The 15,070-nt window shown below is 41.1% G+C and overlaps 1 protein-coding gene across 2 annotated transcripts; it reads right to left on the bottom strand.

Annotated features, from left to right (window-relative positions):
• Positions 1-2,536: 2,536 nt before the first annotated feature.
• On the bottom strand, positions 2,537-13,030 carry ube2d2 (ubiquitin-conjugating enzyme E2D 2 (UBC4/5 homolog, yeast)). 2 transcript variants are annotated; one of them, XM_031797686.1, is made up of 7 exons: positions 12,916-13,030; positions 10,796-10,859; positions 4,645-4,676; positions 4,413-4,490; positions 4,082-4,187; positions 3,797-3,890; positions 2,537-3,592 (listed from the first exon to the last, which is right to left on the bottom strand). In XM_031797686.1, coding segments are annotated over exons 2-7 (357 nt in total). In that variant the 5' UTR covers positions 10,797-10,859; positions 12,916-13,030; the 3' UTR covers positions 2,537-3,546. The 2 variants fall into 2 exon arrangements, with proteins under 2 accessions (XP_031653546.1, XP_020308686.1); XM_020453097.2 differs by having other exon boundaries at positions 12,643-13,024.
• Positions 13,031-15,070: the final 2,040 nt, after the last annotated feature.

The raw sequence follows: 15,070 nt of genomic DNA, 5'->3' as shown, positions 1-15,070 counted from the left end.
TGAAATGGTCTATTCATTCCTTTTACATTTTTGTACTGTGTATGCTCTTATCCAGAGCAATTTACAGTAATGAGTGCATACTTGTTCGTACTGGTCCCCCGTGAGAATTGAAACCACAACCCTAGCATTGCAAACACCATGCTCTACCAACTGAGCCACATCACAAACCATTTGATGTCGCAATGAACTCAATTTCTGTATTGTGCATTGTTATTCTTCATGGTGATGGAAAGTCAACAGGTACAAAGGTATGACTAGCCTATGGACAATACATTAATGTACATTGACATTGTGGTTTGAAAGGATGGTAAATTAATACTGCACAAAGCGTTATCTTCCCATGTTATTTGACCAAGAAAAATATTTAATTTGATGTGGATGTTTTGTGTCTTTGCCCATAACTTTATGTTTGAGGACAGACAGGGTTTTGTGCTTTCTGGAGTCCAATGACAACCGCAGAGAAAGAGACAGGGAAACAACGCTTACAATTCCAACTATTGAATCCTGCAAGATACTGTTCTAAATTACACAACTACCTTTTTGGCAAAGTAGAAAAAATGCTTTTGCCTGTGCTACATATGTAAACTCAGCAAAAAAAGAAACATCCCTTTTTCAGGACCCTGTCGTTCAAAGATATTTGGATTTTTACAAATTAACTTCACAGATCTTCATTGTAAAGGGTTTAAACACGGTTTCCAATGCTTGTTCAATGAACCATAAACAATTAATGAACATGCACCTATGGAACGGTCGTTAAGACACTAACAGCTTAGACGGTAGGCAATTAAGGTCACAGTTATGAAAACTTAGGACACTAGAGGCCTTTCTACTGACTCTGAAAAATACCAAAAGAAAGATGCCCAGGGTCCCTGCTCATCTGCGTGGATGTGCCTTAGGCATGCTGCAAGGAGGCATGAGGACTGCAGATGTGGCCCGGGCAATAAATTGCCATGTCTGTTCTGTGAGACGCCTAAGACAGCGCTACAGGGAGACAGGACGGAAAGCAGATCGTCCTCGCAGTGGCAGACAACGTGTAACACCTACACAGGATCGGTACATCCGAACATCACACCTGCCGGACAGGTACAGGATGGCAAAAAAAACTGCACGAGTTACACCAAGAACGCACAATCCCTCCATCAGTGCTCAGACTGTCCGCAATAGGCTGAGAGAGGCTGGACTGAGGGTTTGTTGGCCTGTTGTAAGGCAAGTCCTCACCGGCAACAACGTCACCTATGGGCACAAACCCACCGTCGCTGGACCAGACAGGACTGGCAAAAATACTTCTTCATAGCCGAGTCGCAAATTTGTCTCATCAGGGATGATGGTCGGATTTGCATTTATTGTCGAAGGGATGAGCGTTACACCGAGGCCTGTTCTCTGGAGAGGGATCGATTTGGTTCCGTCGTGGTCTGGGGTGGTGCGTCACAGCATCATCGGATTGAGCTTGTTGTCATTGCAGGCAATCAACACTGTGCGTTACAGGGAAGACATTCTCCTCCCTCATGTGGTACCCTTCCTGCAGGCTCATACTGACATGACCCTCCAGCATGACAATGCCACCAGCCATACTGCTCGTTCTGTGCGTGATTTCCTGCAAGTCAGGAATGTCAAGTGTTCTGCCATGGCCAGCGAAGAGCCCCGATCTCAATCCCACTGAGCACGTCTGGGACCTGTTGGATCGGAGGGTGAGGGCTAGGGCCATTCCCCCAGAAATGTTCGGGAACTTGCAGGTGCCTTGGTGGAAGAGTGGGGTAACATCTCACAGTAAGAACTGGCAAATCTGTTACAGTCCATGAGTGTGGCCACCAGCTGCATTGACTTATTTTTATTTAAATTTTAAACCCCTTTGTTCAGGGACACATTCCATTTCTGTTAGTTACATGTCTGTGGAACATGTTCAGTTTATGTCAAAGTTGTTGAATCATATGTTCATATAAATATTTACGTTAAATGTTCTGAAAATAAACAGTTGCCAGTGAGAGGACGTTTCTTTTTTTGCTGAGTTTATATTTCGCCCGCTAAATGCTAGTAAAAGACCCAGTGCACTACTTGTGATTTTTTTAAATATATATTTTGGAATTCAGATTTTTCAGGGGGTGGTTCCCCCAGCTGAATATAGTTGATGAACTCTGCTGTAGGTTGTCAATAATCAGACAACTTATTTAGATGTTTTGGGAGAAAAAAAAAACATAAGCTACTACATAAACATTATGAAATATTGGTAAAACAAAAATGAAGCAGTTATTTGTCACGTTTTCAGTCTAATGTGCAACATATTATTTATGTAAGATGTGTGATAAAATGTATTGACAGGCAGATTTTTGTAAGGCAAGTGGTATAAAGTCACAGCATTTCAGAGCAATTCCTCAGAGCAAAATGTATTTACATATTAGGAACACATTAGCCATGGTACCCCTTAATATGCATTTCCCCCTTTTAAACTAAAACTATTGAAAGACATGAAGCAAAACCAGTAGCGGTCTTCCATCCTTCTCTCTAGCAAGTGATGTTTGAAACTCAGTGGAAGCTTGAGTCATGGTTTTTATGACACAGTTTAATCAACACACAAAGCTCAAAGAGCCTCTCAGGTAATTTAATATACAGAGTTTGTTTGTGTGAGGAGCATTTTGTCCTCGCACCCAGAGCCCAAGCCTGAAGATGTTAGCCTCGAATTTCAACAATAACAAAAATGCAACCTATGAGTTATAGGGAAATAAAACAGGTTAAACTAAGAAAACTTTCTTTAAATAGCTGGTCCAAAACCTCCAGTTTGTGAATGTAACGAAGGTGGTGGTCTTGGAGAAACTGAGTTTGGGTGTGTGGGTGTGTGTGTGCGTGCAAGGAACAATCTAGGCTTATGGCAATAGTGGGGGAGAGTGGATAAATTCAAGTCCTTTCATATAATTCAAGAGAAACAGATGAAAAGGCCATAACAGTTTTCCATTTTATAGCCTGCTATGATTAAAATAATTCCTTACTAGATTTTATACAAAACACACGAGTGTCCCCGGCTCAACACGTGAAACGCTTTCCTGAAATCACACCTATATAGCTGGGAGATCAGGAAAGAAAACGTAGAGTAAAAAAAAAAATTCCCCCAATTTCAGACCCCCCCCCCCCCCAAAAAGAAAGGAACAGTCCCCAAGTAAGGAATGCTTTAAGAATGAAGAACATTTGGAGTGAGGGTGTAGGTAGGGCCCTAGACAGCCCAGCCTGCATCAGGAATATGACCAGGAATAAGGAGGGGAGCGTGGGGTGGGTATGAAAGGAGCACAAGGGGCAAGGGGGGTATGACTGCAGTTTGAGAATATGTACACCATGGCTGCCAGGTTAAGTTGGGTGGAGAGGCCGAGGTGGGTGGATTGGTCGTGAAGAGGGGGCAGGAAAGAGGGAGTTTACAGGTGCTCTGGTTAAGGGGAGATGTGGCTCAAAGAAAGCACTCCAATGGAAACCAACAAGATCTTTTTCATTTTTTTCTCTTTACTTTCAAAGCTCCGCTAACATTTAGCTGTAGAGGTGGTTGGTCATGATTCTACGCCAACACTACATTGCATACTTCTGTGTCCATTCCCGAGCTATTCTGTTGTACCTGGAAGCAGAGACAAATAGTGAATTTCTGCTTCTTGAATACAGTAGGAGTCCAGATTACTATCTGTTCAACAGTTTTAGCATACAGACCAATAACCAGAGGATTATCTAAAGGATCTAACAAGATCCTGCCATGTTAACCACATTGACTCAAGAGGTTATAGGTCATCCTAAAGAACACCATTTTCTGAAGCTATATACTCACTTTTCCCTGTCCGTCTTGTAGATGCGGGCGATCTCAGGTACTAAGGGGTCGTCTGGGTTTGGGTCGCACAGCAGAGAGCAGATTGACAGGAGAACTAAAAGGAAGAGGTCAAGGTCCTGTTATTGGTTTAGGACTGAAGGAGAGCTGAACTTAAGAGTTACAAAAACAGACACAGGAATCACACCCCCCCACCAAAAGAGGACATTCATACTTCACGACGTTAAAGTGAAATACAAACAAAGCGGTTTTATTCACATCTTCCATCTACTGTATTGTACGGTGTACCTTTGGAGATGGTCAGGGCGGGAGACCACTGTGATCGCAGGATGTCCAGACAGATGCTGCCGTTGCTGTTGATATTTGGGTGGTAGATTCTTGTGGTAAACGCAACCTGCACACACAGAGAAACAAACAGAATGGACGTGGTTAAGAGGAGGAAGAAATAACTCAAATGGATGAAGGGTACAGAAAGGGAGCATCACGAAACGACGCAGTTACAGCCATCACATAAAACACACGTTCAAACAAATGCATGTGTGTATGATTGACTACGACAAGTGGATGTCGTCTGTAAATTCAGTGTGTGTGTGTGTGTGTACACGTATTTCTGGCTCACCTTTGGCGGTTTAAAGGGGTAGTCTGTGGGAAAGTGAATAGTCAGGAAGAATACCCCACCCTGATAAGGACTGTCGTTCTGTTAGAGTAGAAGATTCAGCACCATTAGTATCAATTCAATCTTAGAGCTTCACAGGTCATTAGGAGAATGTCATCATGGTGAGATACACTGTACTATAGAAAGTAATAAAAGCTCATTTATGATAATGACTGATTGTCGTCACAGTACTTACAGGTCCCATTATCGTGGCTTGCCAGTGAAACACTGAAAGAGAGAGCAGTGAAACCGTCAGACGTAGTCGGTGTAGCGAGAGTGTTGAATGCTGTGAAGTCAGGATGAGGCAAAGCCCAGGGTGGGGCTGGATATTCATTCTATATGACTTATAATACCATTCCAGCAGTATCATTTTTTTTATTGACATCATGAATGATGTCAGTGCAATAGTTAAGCAAATGGATATTTGTATTAAAGCAATTGTTATATAATCCATCCTAAAAACACAGGGGAGTGGCCAAATGCCATCTAAAGATAAGAATGAATGTAAATCGCTCAACTAAAAAGAACTAGAACTTCAGAACACTTTAAACAAATGCACCAATACCATCCTGAAGTAAAAATGGGGAAATGTGAGAAAATATATAAGGAATAAAAGAGTTTAGGACCATTATACAACCATTTTATTTGAAAGACCCAGGTTGCTACTCTAGCCTATCTGGGATGTTAGAAGCCCAAAACAAGTTTTGGACAAGGGTGACAAAAGCTCAAAATATGTCACATTTTCCTTTCAAAACAACAACTAGTCTACCTTATACAACATGGAGGGCACAGGGCAGGGCTAGTGTATACCAGATCAGATGGTTGCCAGAGAGTGGTTAACAGCTAGTGATTCTCAAGCAGGCAGACAAATAGTGGAATCACTTAGTTTTCTAGAGACAACACTGGTACGATAAGCCAATGCACTTCATCACCATATTCTCTGATAAGAGTAATATCAATATAATTTATCAAAAAGATATCAGATGGCCTTTGACACTTGTCTGAGTGAACCACTCAGTTTGTTAAATGGCTTTGAACTTCATATCTTATTATGATCAATAAATGGAATTTGAGTAAACACTGCGTAATCTCAGACGTTAGCCTATTTGACGACAAGAGGTCTCAGAACAGCAAAAGTATGTTATATTGTGCTTGCGCACGGCTTGGCTACAGAGGATTACAGCTAGTGGTTGTGTTCATGTGGTATTTTATTAGGATCCCATTAGCTGTTGCCGAAAGCTGCAGCTACTCTTCCTGGGTTCTACACAAAACAGAACATTGATAGACAATAACAGAACTACATAAAATGTTGAAACGGCACAGCCTACATAATACATACACACAAAATATTTAGGTCAAATAGAGGAGAGGCGTTGTGCCGTGGTACAGCTTCATCTTTAAAAAATTATTATTATTTTTAAAAACAGTTTTGCTGTTCACTTGAGTAATATGAGAAGGGAGTTCCATGCAATAATGGCTCTATATAATGCTGTACGTTTTCTTGAATTTGTTCTGGATTTGGGGACTGTGAAAAGACACCTGGTGGCATGTCTGGTGGGTGTGTGCGTAAGTTGACTATTTTAAAACTATGTTCATTCTAAAAAACAACATTTGCCACTTTACAAAGGAAGTAATTATTAAAGTAACTGGGAACATAAATGGTTGTGATGACTAAGCCATCTGATTCGATGAAAGTGTCTTTCTGCCCATTTCCTTTAAAGTATTCCAAAGTTGTCCATCATTCTTTATAGAATTTAACTTGGCTTTATAATGCAGTTTAATAACAATTTCTTAATTTGCAGTGAATCAAATTTCATTTGTCACATACAAGTGGTTAGCAGATGTTAATGCGAGTGTAGCAAAATGCTTGTGCTTCTAGATCCGACAATGCAGTAATAACCAACGAGTAATCTAACCTAACAATTTCACAACAACTACCATATACACACACAAGTGTAAAGGGATGAAGAATATGTACAGAAAAATATATGAATGAGTGATGGTACAGAACGGCATAGGCAAGATGCAGTAGATGGTATTGAGTACAGTATATACATGAGTAATGTAGGTTAAGTAAACAGTATATGAAGTGGCATTGTTTAAAGTGGTTAGTGATACATTTTTTACATCAATTTTTCCATTATTAAAGTGGCTGGAGTTGAGTCAGTGTGTTGGCAGCAGCCACTCAATGTTAGTGATGGCTGTTTAACAGTCTGATGGCCATGAGATAGAAGCTGTTTTTCAGTCTCCCGGTCCCCGCTTTGATGCACCTGTACTGACCTCGCCTTCTGGATGATAGTGGGGTGAACAGGCAGTGGCTCGGGTGGTTGTTGTCCTTGATGATCTTTATGGACTTCCTGTGACATTGGGTGGTGTAGGTGTCCTGGAGGGCAGGTAGTTTGCCCCCAGTGATGCGTTGTGCAGACCTCACTACCCTCTGCCTCCTGAGGTTGAAAAGGAGCTGCTGCGCCTTCTTCACTACACTGTCTGTGTGGTTGGACCATTTCAGTTTGTCTGTGATGTGTACGCCGAGGAACTTAAAACTTTCTACCCTCTCCACTACTGTCCCGTCGATGTGGATAAGGGGGTGCTCCCTCTACTGTTTTTCTGAAGTCCACGATCATCTCCTTTGTTTTGTTGACATTGAGTGTGAGATTATTTTCCTGACACCACACTCCGGGGGCCCTCACCTCCTCCCTGTAGGCCGTCTCGTCGTTGTTGGTAATCAAGCCTACGACTGTAGTGTTGTCTGCAAACTTGATGATTGAATTGGAGGCGTGCATGGCCACGCAGTCGTGGGTGAACAAGGAGTACAGGAGAAGGCTCAGAGTACAGGAGAAGACCCTTGTAGGGCCTCAGAGTTGAGGATCAGAGGGGTGGAGATGTTACCTACCCTCACCACCTGGGGGCGGCCCGTCAGGAAGTCCAGTACCCAGTTGCACAGGGCGGGGTCGAGACCCAGGGTCTTCGAGCTTGATGATGAGTTTGGAGGGTACTATGTTGTTAAATGCTGAGCTGTAGTCGATGAACAGCATTCTCACATAGGTATTCCTCTTGTCCAGATGTGTTAGGGCAGTGTGCAGTGTGATTGCACACAAATGACTAAAAAGGAGTCCGGCCGCAATTGATTTTATTGTGACGGGCTCAGACTTGCTGCGCTGTTTAATAAAAATATATTTAAAAAAATTAATAAAAGACAGCGAGTGACTGATCCATTGTTTCGTTCTCATCCCTGCTGCAGCGACCACCACAGAACATCAACAGTGTTCATCATAGTTACAGCCATTTCTGACTGGAAAGGTCTGTTAACGAAATCCCTCATTTGTTTTGGGAAAAACCATTCCCTGTTCCCTCAACCCTTGCTCTCTTTATGTGACACATGTATGCATTGCATGCACGTGACCAATAGGGCCTGACCTATATCAAATCAATCAAATGTATTTATAAACCTCTTTTTACATCAGCTGATGTCACAAAGTGCAATACAGAAACCCAGCCTAAAACCCCAAACAGCAAGCAATGCAGAATTGTTATTTTATTTGTCACGTGTCTAATATAACAGGCGTAGACTTTACAGTGAAATGCTTACTTACAAGCCCTTAACCAACAATGCAGTGAAGGAAAATAAGTTTTAAAAAATAGATACCATTTTTAAAAATTATAGAGCAGCAGTAAAATAACAGTAGCGAGGCTTTATACAGGGGGTACCTGTCTGGGTAGCCATTTGATTAGCTGTTCAGGAGTCTTATGGGTTGGGGGTAGAAACTTTTAAGAAGCCTTTTGTACCGAGACGGTGCTCCGGTACCGCTTGCCGTGCAGTAACAGAGAGGACAGTCTATGACTAGGGGGGCTGGAGTCTGACCATTTTTAGGGTCTTCCTGACACCGCCTGGTATAGAGGTCCTATCATAATCACAAATTCCGAACACACAGCAGTCAAATGGATGCAGAGGACGTCACAAATAAACTCTAATGGGGTGAAAATATTTACTGGTTGCTCAGGAGGAAAAAGGGGAAGTCAGAAGTGTGGAATAAATTTGACTAGTTGTGGAAAATACTGGAGATCAAAAAGGTAAGGTAAGAGCTGTGGGTATATTATGTGTGCAAAACAGGTGCTGTTAGATTACAATATAATCTTTGACCGTTTGGAACAATGTTAACACTAAAATTATAAGCGTAACAGTCTGTGGTAACGCTTTTTTTGTAAAGCCATTATTACAGCAAAGACATAAAAAAGTCACATTCATTCGTGAATGCAATTTCCGAAATGGAGCAGCTTATTTATTGTTTATGCTAATTATTCAAGGGTCAGTTTGTCATTTTATTTTAAAACTATAATGCTTGATTGATGAATGACTCGTATGGGGTGTGATGACATGAAGGGATGAATGACTGATAGATACAGTGCCATCGGAAAGAATTCAGACCCCTAGACTTTTTTCACATTACAGTCTTACCTAAAATATCCCCCCCCATCAATCTATACACAACACCCCCAAAATGACAGTGAAAACTTGTTTTTGCTTTGTCATTATGGGGTGTGAAGATGAATTAAATTGATGGAAAAATCTTTTTTAGATTCCTTATTCTCCTGTCAGCCTTCTGTTATGTAACAAAATGTGGAAAAAGTCAAGGGGTCTGAATACTTTCAGAACTATAAGTATTGAAATGTAGGCCTAAATAAGTTACGGTATTAAGACTAAACAGGATGTGCTCTTAGGCCCACAGTTCGATGGTGGTTATACAAGGCTGCTGTACTAAGCCTACTAATGATAATGACATTTCTTATTATTATAATGATCATAATAACAATAAGGTCAAGAGAAAGGTGGGTTATTATCATTTTTTTGACAATTTGGAACAGCGTGAACACTAAATAAATTAGAAGTAATACCAGAGAGGCTGTTCTAATGAAAAAAGTGTAACGCCTTCATTACAGCATAGCAAATATGAAAAACAGCCGAATTTGTGAAATTGTTTATCCAACATGTGGTTGTGTGAGGCTTGGTGCTCACGGAATCAGTAGGGTATTAAACAAACACTCAAACAGGCAACACAAGTAGAATCTGTCTTTATAAAGCCAGGCACATTTAACAGTTAGGCTATTGATTTTCATTTTATAAAAACAATTTAGGGGGTAGTTAGGCTATTGATTATAGACCTAATTAAGTTGGGGTTCCCTCCTCACTTTTCTTAAAAAATTAAGGCAAGGGCTGTTGTAACGTCTCCCAACTCTGCTGCTGCCACCACCACATTGTTCTCAACACCAATATGCTGGATAACATTGCTGTTGTGCAGCAACATGGTCTTGGAAAAGGCGGCAGTTTAGGAGTGCACTGATGAGTTTCAGAACCGTGGACAGCAACCACTGTCCAACATGGGAGAAAGTGCATGTTATAAAATAATATTTTTTATTAGTGTTGCGCCATTGTTCTTACGTAATACAACCATATACAATTTCAGTAGCACATGTCAGAGTGATGGACTGTGCCATCCCCACGGCCTCCACAATGGATTAGTCCACTCAGATAGGCGAGAATCAGACAGGTGTCTTCTAAACCATGAAAGTTTTTTTCTACTGCTCGACTAAAGAAATCTTGGTCGACCAACTGTCTATCGATCAACCAATCAACTAAATAATACAGTATTAGTAAAAATGTGATCAACGCATGTGGATGATCTTGTTCCTGTAGTGTATGTAAACACCCTGGTAGATTGATAAATAACCTGAACCAGATTACAGTGAGAAGCTTTCTCTGGAGCTGACAGCTTGATTAAAACCAGTCATTCCATACAAATGAATTCCCTTCCTGTTAAAATGACTTGGTTTTTGGTCATTTGTCAGATACAGGGAAACATGTGCAATCGGATCAATTAATTGACAATATACTCTTTATGGTGGTCACTGGTCAGTTCCAATATGGCAAGGCAGTGACAGAGTTTCATGCTGCTGCTGGCTATGATGGACATCTCACCAACCCTACTGGAGCCATAAATAATTATTAGATTGCAAAGACTTCCTGGTACCTGGCCCAACACCAAAAGTTAAACCTAATTTGCTCCAGGGGTGCCGTACTAGTATAACTGACCCTGTAAAACAACACATTTCACTGCACCTATCCAGTGTATGTGACAACAACAACATTTTTATGGTTTATTTTTATATGCAGTCCAGATTCTGTGATTCTGGTTGACTGAGAGATTCCTAATAAACCAGGGTGCATCAGACTCACCACCATTTAGAAAAACTATCTGCATCTAGCCTACTTGTTTGTTTGCTTGTTACAAGACCTTTGGAAGCCTGAAATGTCATAGTATTGTGGTGTTGCCTGATGAGGAGCTACTTACTGTCATCTCCTACTGGTCCTGCTGAACACTGGGCTGGTGGGTCCCGTGCCAAGTCATTCAACTCCTGAGAGACAGGAGTAAGTGGTTAGCAATGACAATACTATTTGAACGTATGCACCTATAGACCAATACATACACTGAGTATACAAAACATTAAGAACACCTGCTCTTTCCATAACAGACTGGCCAGGTAAATCCAAGTGAAAGCTATGATGCCTTGATGTAATCTGTTAAATCCAGGTTATAGAAAGATTTTTTTAGCCTTGAGTAGATAGTAGGTGCCAGCGACACCGGTTTGAGTGTGTTAAGAACTGCAACGCTGCTGGATTTTTTACACTGAATAGTTTTCTGTGTGTATCATGAATGGCCCACCACCCAAAGGACATCCAGCCAATTTGACACAACTGTGGGAGGCATTGGCGTCAACATGGGCCAGCATCCCTGTGGAACACTTTTGATACCTTGTAGAGTCCATGCCCCAACAAATTGAGGTTGTTCTGAGGGCAGAGGGGGTATACTCCTCATATTTGGTATACAACAACTTGATTATTCACAATGTTAAGGGGCAGCCAGTTGTCCATATCAATCAAGTTCTATTGAACAGCTCAAATTGACTGTTCATCAATAAACCACACATACACCCACCCACCAAGAATGCCCTCTATACATCATGCCCTCACTAGTAATGTGACACCAGAGTTAACAACAGAACACCTAAAAACTGTCAAATGTTGTTAGATAACTGCCTGATCTCACAATTTCATTCTACTGAGCGTTTGGTAATCGAAAATGAACGAATTAAACAAAACAAAAAAACAAAAACCATTTCCCAAGTCACACCTGAGATATCCGTGGTATTTAGTCAACATCATGGCAGCTTTTACTGGGATTGCCTGGTACCTACTAACGTTAGCTGGCCATATTTTGTCACCATGACTACCAAAAGTAATGAATCCATAACTTTAGCTTGTTAACAATGCCCCAATGTTAGCTAGCTAACTGTCACGCATTGTATCTAGATTAAAAGTATGAGTGATGACTGACAATTACATGGAATAAAAAAAGACCATCGGGTGATCTACCCATCTAGTAAACATCCAACTAACTGGTTAGCTAGCTAGCTGCATTATGTAGCTAACTAATGTGCGAATAAAACTAGAACTCATCTTGTTAACTAGACAGTTAACGTTAGCTCACTACCGTTTCTCGGGCCCCATTTAAATCTGTGAAGTTAGTGGAGTGGAAGGCTGATATATGGAGTTAGGCGCTAGCTAGCTGCATTCGTCATGTTTTATCTAGTTAGCGAACTGATTACTGGATTTGTGGGACATAAAACATTAAAATATATTTTAATGGCTAGCATAACTACCGTAAAGTAGAAATCTGACTGGATAGCTAGCAGACAACTAACGTTAGCCGCCGACTGAATTAGCCATAGCTAGCTACGTAACTAGTTACCTAAATAATGTTGTTAGCCAGCTAACTACCAATCAAACGACTATCATGTAAACCAGTGCGTTTGAATGATGCGATTATAGATATGTAAAGTATACTGATCTTCTCTTGATAAAGGTATATTCCTAATCTAACGAGCTAACGTTAGATGGCAAACTAGTAACGTTATCAAAAAGGTGGAGGGCCCAAAAATGTGGATCGAACACCGACCGAGGCGCATTGCTTCACGGCCGTGAGCCCATTTGCCGTACTGTGAGTGACAAGCTTTTAAACACACCACATTTAACCCCGACATCATTCAGATGACACATCTAATAGAACACATCTTAGAATATATCGCTTTTTTATTATAACTGCGAAACATTGGGCCTTTTCGTTGACTTCCTTCTTACCTTGTGAATTCTTTTCAGAGCCATTGTTGTGCTAGCGCTGTCACCGAAAATGTGTTATACTCGATTAAAATGGCGGTTGCTGTCTCTATCCGGGGGGTAACTATTCGAAATATTTCTATCTCAAATAATACCCTAGTATAATACTAAAATCAACGATTGCTATCAGAACGGGCACACTAATATATTGTTTTATGGCGAAACTGAAAGAGACTAACTAGGGGTAGAACCGCGTTCCTTCCTCCTACTGCAGCGGCTACCAAACCATTCACTCACCCTGCTTTTACTATTGGGCGCGTTCCTCAGCCAATGCGTTATTGACGACTGCCAGATCTTACAATGCCTGGATAAGTATTTGAAGTATCAGCTGACCAAATTATATGTTATAGCAATCTGGCAGTCGATGACGTTGCACGCAACCATTGTTTTAACGCATGCAACGTCTGAGCAGGGGAACGCGACCTCAGCACTTCATGCCGCGTTCATATACTAGTAGGAACTACAAAACTCGGAAATGTCATACCTCCTGATTCATTGAACGCGGCACGTGTTTAAACTACAACCAGTTAGTAAGTCAAATGTCCGAGTTTCTTAGTTTCGACTAGCACATGAATGCAGCAAAAGATTGCGCACGGACAACATACAATATAGCGGTGCAATTGACGTCATTTTGGCTCTCAACAGGCAACAGGATATGAATGGGCTCGTTTGAGTAGTACCGATTGTAGACGACAGTCCAAGAGTGAAGAGGCGGAAGTGCATCTCGATAGCCGAAAGTCAGACATTGATGAGGTTTTTCAACATCGAGGCTCAGTCAACATGAAAGTGTTGCCATTGTTTATAAAAGTTTTTCTTTGTAATATCGAAATAAGCATGTCTAAAACCCCCAATATCACATTCTCACAAACTGTATTGTAAATATAGGTGTGTATTGTACTATCAATTGGTGAAAGAGCCTCAAATATCACATTCAATTATAGCCTACACATGAATCAATCCAAAGCTAAGTTGGTCACGTTTATGTGGGTCAAACAAAACACCCAAATGATTGGTCACATTTTTGTAAAGTTTATGCAGTCCTCATGTAGGCGCAAGTCGAACATTTTTTATCCCCATAATGCGACACTTTGGAAGGCTGACTAAAGTGATCTGATTGAACGCGCCCAATAGTGAACGATTCGAGCCAAAATGGCTTTCATGCATATATTTTGCACTGCTGCAAGCTCATGGGAGATACTTGCAAATGGTTTACTAACACATCTCACATCAAATGAGTTGCAATAGAAATGGTTTAAACACACCACAATCAGGTAAATAATTGAAGATGGGTTATTACATTTCTATGGGACAGTTAAAGAATAAAATACATATCCCAAGGGTGAATTTTATTAAGGGATAAGGACTGGTTGACGTTCTTATCTTGAGAATATAGCACTAAAAGAAGTGTCACTGTGCAGAACGATGACTGTATGGGACAGAACAAAGTATAGCAGATAGGAGCATTCCAGTCCACCACCTCACCCTCAACACAATTTGACAGAATGTCATGTTTTATTGGATGTCAAATATTCCGCATGAACTCTTTACTAATGCATGATCTGTTTTGACTTCACTTGAGTTCATTTTCACATGAAACATAATAGACCTTGGTCTATTTGGAAAGCAGACTAATAATGACGGTAATGAAAATAAGATCATGCTGCTCTCATTCATGTTTATACTCTGTACTTACTCACGTGCATTATATGCTGTTAATTTATTGCGCTTCAGTTGATATTGCGTCTCTAACACCCCACTATCCTAAACCAGGGTTAAAGAAGAAGACAGGGTGTGCACTACCAGGCACTACCGCTTGCGCCATAAATGTTCATATAGAGGACGAGTGTAGTGCACTTATGTCGCCCAGGGGACAGAGAGGCTATTACTATTTGTGCTGGATCTTCACCTAATGTTATGGAAAGAAAAGATCTGCCGCTGTATACAGAGGGCTGCTTGCAGTAACCTGTACCTAGTGTGCATTCTCACAAAAAATAAATCAGACATACCACTGCAGGTGGGCATTGTATTTGTGTATTTATTGGTAGGCATATGTAGCCTATAGCCTAAACGTGATGGCCTTTATAGATGTGTGATGCTTCCACAATAATGAATATGCTCTCCTCTGAGCTCTGAGGCAGATCCCCAATAGGGACAGATCTCCTATAATAAAATAAATATATAAGTATTAGCCTATTGTTATGAACACACACACACACACGCACACTCACACACACACACACATACACATTCATACATTCACACACCGGTAATAACATAATATCAGGGGGTTGGTTCGTAGGACGAAAGGGGGAAGCCCCGCATTAGAACCTCCACCGGATGGCGGTATGAGGCAGTCCCTATATGAGGCAGAGTGTGTGCGTGGGAGTTCCTC

This window comes from Oncorhynchus kisutch, linkage group LG19 (genome assembly GCF_002021735.2).
Source record: "Oncorhynchus kisutch isolate 150728-3 linkage group LG19, Okis_V2, whole genome shotgun sequence".
Lineage (NCBI taxonomy): Eukaryota > Metazoa > Chordata > Actinopteri > Salmoniformes > Salmonidae > Oncorhynchus > Oncorhynchus kisutch.
Note: the sequence above shows the minus strand (reverse complement) of the source record. Positions and strands in the feature narration are given on the sequence as shown.

Coding starts and splice junctions, on each gene's coding strand:
- ube2d2 (XM_020453097.2), bottom strand. CDS start 12,666: ATGGCTCTGAAAAGAATTCACAAG. Junction 3,891..4,081: donor CGCCCTGACCATCTCCAAAG/GTACACCGTACA, acceptor TCTTCCTTTTAG/TTCTCCTGTCAATCTGCTCT. Junction 3,593..3,796: donor TACAAGACGGACAGGGAAAA/GTGAGTATATAG, acceptor CTCTGCTTCCAG/GTACAACAGAATAGCTCGGG.